Here is an 8,382-nt window from a genome sequence, read left to right as displayed (position 1 = left end):
CCCTAGAAATAAATACCAATGATTTTCTTGTCTTCTTTCTTAGCAAGACTGCGGCACAAAGCAGTTAAAGCAGTCAGGAGTAGCCTCTGATGCTGAGAGCCTGAGTTTTGGGATGACTAAGTGGAGATTTGGGCCTGTTTCAGAAGCACCAGGTGAAGCCAATGGGACTTACAGGTGTTCAGCATCTCTAAGTATGCTCCTAGATTCACACTTCTTTCTTAATGAGTTAATGCATAAATCCTGGGGGAGGCAATTTGCCCCAGATGACAGTTTTTAGAAGAGTAAGGGTCTCAAGAATTGGAAAACATTGCACAGCACAGAAACAAGAGCCGGATCAGATGGACTGACTGCTTTTCCAGGGTGTAATCCATCCCCCAGCTGGGTGAATGCATCCCCGTTTCTCCTCAGCAGGAGCAGAGATGGTCACTACATCGCCCTGAGCTGCTCCCAGCTGAGAAGTCGCTGCCATTCAGCATGGGTGCGAGGTCGATGAAAACGAATCGCACAGTTCGTTAGTGATATGCTCAAAGGTAACTAATGACCTTCATTATTTCTCTTGTAGGAGCAGAAGAGAACTGTGTCTGGGCTCCTTTACATGCTCCACACACTGCGAGACACACACAGATAAGTCCAAGGTGGCAGAGCTGGTACATCCGAGCTATCCCCACCCTCGTGCGGGGAGAGATTCTGGCTTTGCTCTCACAAAATCCTCCTCGGCACGGTTAATCTCTCCTTGCCTCTCCCCCCTTAGCTGACTGATTGCTTGAAATTACCATACAGATTGAGAAAGCCAGGCCTGTGATTTCACAAGAGCTTCTGCCAGGCTCCTCCAAGCATCCAGAGACCCTCATCCAGTCTTGACCCCTGTCTGGAGCTGCCTTCCTTGGACACCAACCCTGGCCTCTGCCTGATGAGAAGAGCAGCCGATGTTTCGGATTTGAAAGCAAAGTCAGGCAAGACAGCAACCTACATCAGCCACATCCCATTCTCCTCCCCTGCACTCTCTCTCCCTCTCTCTGCTAAATCCATTCCTCCTAAACCTGAAAAAAAAAAATCACTCCAGGGTTAACAGGCATCCCCTGCCCCACGCTGTCCACCCAGATACGCTCCTCCTGCAACCCAGCCGGGACAGGAGCGGTGGGCTCGACTCTGCATCCGCCTGCTGCGGTGATCGCACCAACCACCTGCACACGGTTAATTCCCAGAGTCTTCCTGGCTGCCCCAGCCCAATGTAACAAAAATGAGCGTTGATTTTGTGATTGCATAGAGAAAGACAGCACTCTTTTTCCAGCCTGGCAGCATCCTTTCTAACGTACATGATAAGGGCAGGGCAGCACAATTTCCAGCCTGGGCTTGAGACACAAAAGCCCTGCTCTTGTTTTTCCTCCAGAGCCAGGCTGAGATGACTAGCCCCGAATGCAGGACCAGCAGCACAGGCTTCCAGAACAGGAGCTACCTCCGCTGCAAACCAGACTCAGGGCACACAGTGCCAGCGTCCTGTGTCTGCAAACAACAGCAGTGGTGGTCAGCCCTGCTCCATGTCTGAGCTCTCAGGATGGGCTGCCAGCTGCTGCCCCTTCTCCCTCAGGAGCAGCCTCCAATTTCCATTTAAATCGAGATTTTAATGCTTCTTTTCCCCTAGTCCCTGTGTATCCAGGCTTAGCGAGTGGCTTTGGACATGGGTCCTGGATACCTCTCCCTAATGATCTCTCTCTCCACATAGCCAGGCACCTAATGAGATAATGTTGGGGCCCCAGTACCTCCAGAGCAGCTGCCACAGCAGCAGAGGAACACCCAGAGCACTAAAGATGCCGGTCTGTTACCTTACTCCACAATCCATCTCGCTCCGAATTGGATTTGAGCACTTATTTTACTCATTTTACTCTTACCTTAGACTGCTCAGCGCTGACAGCGGCGCTCACCCTGACAGCCTGAAAAACCACCCGTCTTCCCAACCTGTCTGCAGGGTGAGCCAGTGCTGCTGCCCCCACTCCACCCACGGCAAAACCAGAGCCCCAGAAAGCAAACTGGGTTACCTGGGATTACAAGGCAGGAGCAGAGCTAGCAACAGCACGCACGACTCCCGACTCACAGTCCCTGCTCCAGGATCAGCCCCAGGTACCTCCGGAATACGGGCAGGGATGTAGCAGTACGCTCCATGGTTTTAGGGTGGTTGGAGGAGGATGCTTCCCGGTAGAACTGCAGGAGACCTGTGCAGGAAAACCATTGCAGGAAAAAAAGAAACCCATTCTGAAGCCAGACAAGCGAGGTGTATTTTTGCCAAAGGAAGCCAAATTTACACTGTTTTGGAGCTGTTCTCCATTTCCCAGACTGACCACAGAAACGTCTGTAATGTGCAGAGGCCTGTTCCAATAACCTGGAAGTTTTTGCTTTAGCTCATTGTCACCACCTCGTCTCTTCTGATGCAGATGCCAGGAAAATATTGGCTATCCACGCAGCTGGGCAGGCCACAAGTCACAGGTAAGAGGTCCAGCCGGAGGGAGCTGGTGCTGGGAGCACTGCTGGTAGAGGAAAGCCCCAGTGTTTTGGAGCTGGGGACTGTTGCAGCGTCCCCAACATGAGTTAAATGCAGACTGTAACCGGACAAGAAAAGGATCATGTCACCTCCTCCCTTGTCTTTCTTTTGCAGGTTTACCCTGCAACTCGTTATAGATGACAGTAATACAGTGAGCTACTTGCTTTTCTCCAATCTCTTTACAAACAGTCATGGATCAAGCCCCCGAACTTTGCCACAAGATGAGTACCAGTAAACTCTTCAAAAAACGAGAACACCAGGACAGTACTGCTTTGAAAAAAGATGGGTGTTCTGAGTCCCTCTCCCCATCAAGCCAGAAGTCCCAAAGTACAGCACAACCATACTACACATGCTGCAACACCTGCTCTTAGTGTGGGAAATTATTATATATATTGCAGCGACATTCAAATGAAACCAGTCACATTGGGCCTCCTAGAACAGGCCAGATGATCGTCCCCATCTCAGAACAGCAACTCCTTCTCTAACTTAGGCTGTACCATCCTCCCAGGGCTGAAAAGCCCCAAGACTGCCTCAGTTTTGACAGGTAGCCACGACTGACACACAGGGAGATGCTTATACATGAAGTCAAGTCTTACCAGTGCTTCCCTAGAAAAATCCAAGCATCGACCTTGGTGATACGGTGAGCTCTGCTCCCCTCCCACGCTGATTATGCTGTAACTTGGCTATAATTGGGCTCTATTTAATAATTACCATTACTCTGTAATTATCACTTTCTGATTTTTCTCTTTGTTAACATTTGCCAGGGAGGGGGAGAGGCTTTTCTGCTGTGCCAGAGAGCTAAAGATGTCTCGGATTCAAGCCGACACGGACATGCTGCTTGCTGCGGCAGTGTTTAACCAGGCACTGATCAAAACACCTTTCTGAAGTCAACGGTGTCACAGCTGGCAGTGAAATGCTGGGGGCTGTTCACTTGCTGTTCCTACCCCCAGCTAACCAGACACAAGCTCCCATACGCACAGGAGAGGCTAATTAAAGAGTACAGGTGAGCAAGGAGTGCTTCTTAAGAAGCCATTATTATTGAAATGAGACAGCAAGGGAGGCAGTGCAGAAGAATCCTTAATGAAATGGGGGAGGAAGGGAATTAAAGGGAGAACAAAGTAAAAAGGGGGAAGAAACAGTCTAGGAAAAGGAGGGGGACCTGACTGATGGAAGATGTGGCAGAGGCACAGAAACCAAGACAGCTTTAACATCTGATTTTCTCCTCTACCCTCAGAGTCTGAAGGGCTCAGACACCCTCATTCCCAAAGGCTCCCAGCAAATGGTCCAGCATCCTGGGGCTAAAACACAGTTTACACTCATCCTAGACTGCCCTCAGCTGCGTATGCCCCAGCTTAGGGAGGTTGGCTCTTGCTCCAGAGGGCACCTTTAGCATGCCAAATCCTTCCCTGCAACACACTCCAGACAAGCTGCTGCCAAGCACAGCCTCAGGGCTCCAGGAAAGGTGGCTGCGTACTTGTCCGGACTTGTAGGATAACTTGCCTAAGCAACAGACAGTCAGAGGTGAGCCTAAGAGAGTTATCCTAGCAAGGCCATTACCTCCTTCCTGCACAGCCCACCAGAAACGAGGGTTTCGCTACCTAAAGGCTACGCAGCGCAGCACCATCCCACCAAGCACAAGGCGGCATTATTTAGTTCTGCCAGTGGCAGTTATCACCAAGTCAGTAGTTGCATTTGGCTTGTGCCCATTTAGCAGCCTTGGATTGATGGCCTTTTGTGTGCTGACGACACAGGCAGTGGCAAAAGCAGCCTCTCTCCCCACAAGCACAGCTGCGTTTTTACTTCACAGACCATGGACAAGAGGCTCGGCAGACCACACAAATCTTTGCTTTCTCAGCTGATGTAACAAGGAAAGTGGAATTCAAGTCCTTGCGTTTTCATCTTTTGCAGAAAGCATTTTTCCATGGGTCAACTGGAGAGAGCAGCAACACAGATCTCTACTGCCCACCTGGGCTGGATCTGAAACTGCGAGTTACAAAAACACGTATCTGAATGCCTTGAGCCATCTGGAAAATCACTCTGGCTCTTCCACACTTGTTAATGTAAACTCCCACCCAGACAGAGAGTAAAATATCCACATTATCTTCAAACTCCTCAGAAAATAGTCAACGGAAAGTGTCCCTGCTTCCATCTCTCCCTGAGACCATCCCACCACCCTTTTCCCAACGCCGTCTCAGTTGAACGCGTTGCTGGTGAAAGGTATAATCTTCTCCAGCGAGACAGCCATTTCACACTCCACGCGCATCACTGCCGGCAAGGCATCCGCAGGGTAGGCGGTGCGAGAGGGCTCAGAGACCCGAGAAGCCTTGTCAAAGGACATCTCGTTGTTTTCCATCTGGGGAGCAGCATGGGGGAGAAGCTGGGGGTAGCTGAGGGTCACCACTTCCTTCTGATATGTGGTGTCATGGTGGTAGGAGACCAGTTCATTGCTGAAGTTCACTGTCTCCACGGCACTGCTGGGGCAAAGGCGGCCACAGCCCAAGATGGTAGCAAAAGCTCTCCGGAAGTCTGCATTGAAGGCGTAGATGATAGGATTGAGGGAAGAGTTGGTCCACCCAAACCAGACGAAGATGTTGAAGACAGTCTCACTGACACAAGGAAGCTCCCCTGGCTCCTGTACGTCAAGATCACAAAAGGGTACCACGCAGTTGAGCACAAAGAAGGGCAGCCAGCAGAAAACAAAGACGCCCATGATGATGGAGAGGGTCTTGAGGACCTTGGTCTCTTTCTTGAAGGAGGTCTTCAGCGAGGCCTCGTGAGCGCAGTCGCTGCTGTGGCAGTTTTGGGCATGTTCCACTGCCCTCTCCAGGGAGGAGATCCTGCGGATCTGCCGCTGGGCAATGCAGAAGATGCGGGTGTAGGTCACAATCATGATGGCAACAGGGATGTAGAAGCTAATGAAAGAAGATGAGATGGCGTAAGTCCTGTTGAGGCTGGAATCACAGTTCTCCTCCTCACTGGTGACATTAAAACCTGGCTCCTGTTGGCTAAGGAGCTCACGATCCTTGTGCCACTTCAGCTGCACAGGAATGAAGGAAATCAAGAGGGACAGTATCCAAGCCACTCCGATCATGATGAAAGCCACACACTGCGTCATCTTCCTCTCATAGCGGAAGGGGTTGGAAATTGCCCAGTAACGGTCCACGCTGATGATGCACAAATTGAGGATAGAGGCTGTGGAGCACATGATATCAAAAGCCACCCAAACATCACAGAAAGCCCCAAAAGGCCAGAACCCCACCACCTCGGTGGCAGCCTTCCAGGGCATCACTAGTACAGCCACAAAGAGGTCAGACAATGCCAAGGAGATAACGAAGAAATTAGTGACCTTAGAGCGCAGGTGTCTGAACTTAACCACAGCCACACACACCAGGGTGTTGCCCAGGAGCGTGGAGAGGATGAGAAGGAAGAGTAAGGCAGCTGTCACGACACGGAAGGACAACTCTGACTTGCCTTCCTCCGCCCAGCTCTTCCTACTGCTGGTGTCATTGATCGCATCCTGGCCATCTCCTCCTGCAGAAGCGTAAAAACCATCCATGGGTTGCCGTTTGTTCCAGTCCTTTGAGAGGTTTCACAGTTGTTCAGGTCCCCATCAGCATCCAAACCCCCTTTTTACCACTCTGCTGACATCTCAGAAGCACCAACTTGCAATCCTCCCAGCTCTCACACCCAGCCAGACGACCCAGCACACAGAAAAGTGCTTGAAGCTCTCATTCCTTTGCAAGTCTCCTGCTGACAGCGTGGCATTTGGTTTTTTCCCCTCTTGCTTCTTACCCCACCTTTCCTTCTTTGCAGCCTGCCGCTCACAAAGAGCTGGCACTCACCTCCAGCACTCGAGCAAGCTGGGAGGGCTTTCTCTGCAAGCCTTCCTCCCTCTCCTCTCTCAGAAGCTCTTCATCCGTTGTTGATCTGATGCTTGCTACAGAATCCCAGTCGATCCCTTCTGCACTGGCCAGGCTGGGACTTGCTGCCAGACGCAAGAGGGAATCAGGCTCACTCTGCTCTTGCAGACAGACCTTCTCTGCTGATAAAACAGGCTGCGCTGCTGTCTGCTCTTCCCTCTCTTGCTAACTGCCTCTGGATTTCACACAGGTGAGAGGTGTCTCTGTCCGCACAGCAGGTCTGCTACTCACCAGGTCGGTCCTCTGTGAGCTAGGAAGAACACGCCATTGGGAATCCGCTGCTGACAGGGTAAGTTGCTTGGGAATTAGGCGATAGGATTTGAAGGGATAAAATAAACATTCAAGTGGGATTTGAGGGTCTTCAATGCAAATCAGGATGGAAATTTAGTGTGCTTGATCTCTGAATAAAAGACATCTAAATTCACTGCACAGGCACTGAGTCACAGCTCAGATATATGACTCTGAACCAGTTACTTCCCCATGTCCCGAGCTGCCCAGCTGCAAGTGGTGCAAAACTGGCATTTACTTTACAGAATTCCTTCAAATCCACAGGAAAAGAAGAAAAAAACCCACATACACCCCACTTACACAAATCTGAAAGTTTTTTCTCTCTGTAAGTATGAGACAAAGCAGAATTTTCAGTGTTTCTTTCAGTAGAGGTTATGTGCAGAACCAAAGATCGCTGAACATCACTGATAATTTTTTTCATCCTGAATAAATATGGGTATTTTCAGTAAAGTGATACAAGGTAGCTGCTCTTTCAAGTTCATTATTCCTTCTTTAAATTTAATTCCTAAGTAGTTCCACATTAGCTATCACCTCAGCAATCAACGGAAATCATTAACCAGAAGAATTAAGATGTCTTTCCAGCACAGTACTCAGTAAAGAGTGTCACCCCCAAGAGGTCTCCTCCCTACCCTTACCAACCGTTCCTCTCAAAGCACAAAAGAACAGCTCTTCCTTCTCACTCCTGTGCTCTCATACCAGGGCTGAGCAGAGCTGGACAGCCCCAGCCCACTGCCTCGCTTGTCATGCCAAAGGTGGGGGCACATCCTGGTAGTCTGCTGGGACTGAAAGCCAGCGATCACAAGCGTCGTGGTACTGCAGAACTGGGGGCAGCTCTGGAGGGTTGAGCAGGGATATCCCCCCTAAAGTCACTCCTCTCCCTACCCCATCAAGCGCTCACTCCAGGCTGACTGCAAGCAAACGGCTCTGCAAGACTCTCGCCTATTGCGTCGAGGGGAGGAACACTGGGGTATTAGGAATGAGGTCTGACCTACTAAGGCACGGTTTAGCCTTGGAAGCAAGAAGATCCCATCCATTACTTTGTAACTAAAGCCGTTATTGTAAGCAAAAAGGATCCTTTGAGCAAAAAAATGTCAGAAAAATCTTTCAGGAGGCAAGTTTCCTCGAGAGCCAGCTCCATAATGGCTGCTTAAATGGGGACGTGCTTTTGAGAAAAGCCTTGCTGGCAAACTGGCCAAGGTGGGAAAGAGCAGCAAAAGCTTTCCAAATCAAACTGAAAAAACAACCAGGCCATTCAGCATTAATTCACTCATTACATTGAGAGTTGCTGTAGTGTATCACCATGACCTCTGCCTTTGCCTGTCACATACACCACTTTGGAAGAAAGCAGCCGATCTACACAGAGTCAGCTCAGCTGCACTGAGATTTAATTAACTTGACCCTGCGACCCAGGCTTTGCATAAGCCCAGATAGAGCAGAAACTGCCCAAGAACAACTTTCAAACAAGAGCACAATTATTCTCTTGAAGATACAGCACCAAGCTTACTCCTAAAGTAAACAGCACGCTTGCTTTGTGACAGGTTAAAGAAACTTGTTGCCAGCATGTCACAGCATTTACTTCTGAAGGCTTTGTTTAATTAAGCCTTATTAGTTCCACCGTCTGCAGCCTGCTCCTGCCAA

General features: G+C 49.9%; 1 protein-coding gene across 1 annotated transcript; it reads right to left on the bottom strand.

The window, feature by feature from the left end:
- Window positions 1-4,727: 4,727 nt before the first annotated feature.
- On the bottom strand, window positions 4,728-6,092 carry LOC104616638 (D(1) dopamine receptor-like). Its single transcript, XM_010281708.1, has one exon. The coding sequence runs from the start codon at window positions 6,090-6,092 to the stop codon at window positions 4,728-4,730; it is 1,365 nt and encodes a 454-aa protein (XP_010280010.1).
- Window positions 6,093-8,382: the final 2,290 nt, after the last annotated feature.

Source organism: Phaethon lepturus, unplaced genomic scaffold, assembly GCF_000687285.1.
Source record: "Phaethon lepturus isolate BGI_N335 unplaced genomic scaffold, ASM68728v1 scaffold45362, whole genome shotgun sequence".
In the NCBI taxonomy this organism is placed as follows: domain Eukaryota; kingdom Metazoa; phylum Chordata; class Aves; order Phaethontiformes; family Phaethontidae; genus Phaethon; species Phaethon lepturus.
The sequence above is the reverse complement of the archived record's forward strand: the minus strand, read 5'-3'. Positions and strand labels throughout refer to the sequence as shown.

Excerpts from the sequence above, each read along its gene's own strand:
- LOC104616638 (XM_010281708.1), bottom strand. The coding sequence starts at position 6,092 with ATGGATGGTTTTTACGCTTCTGCAGGAGGAGATGGCCAGGATGCGATC.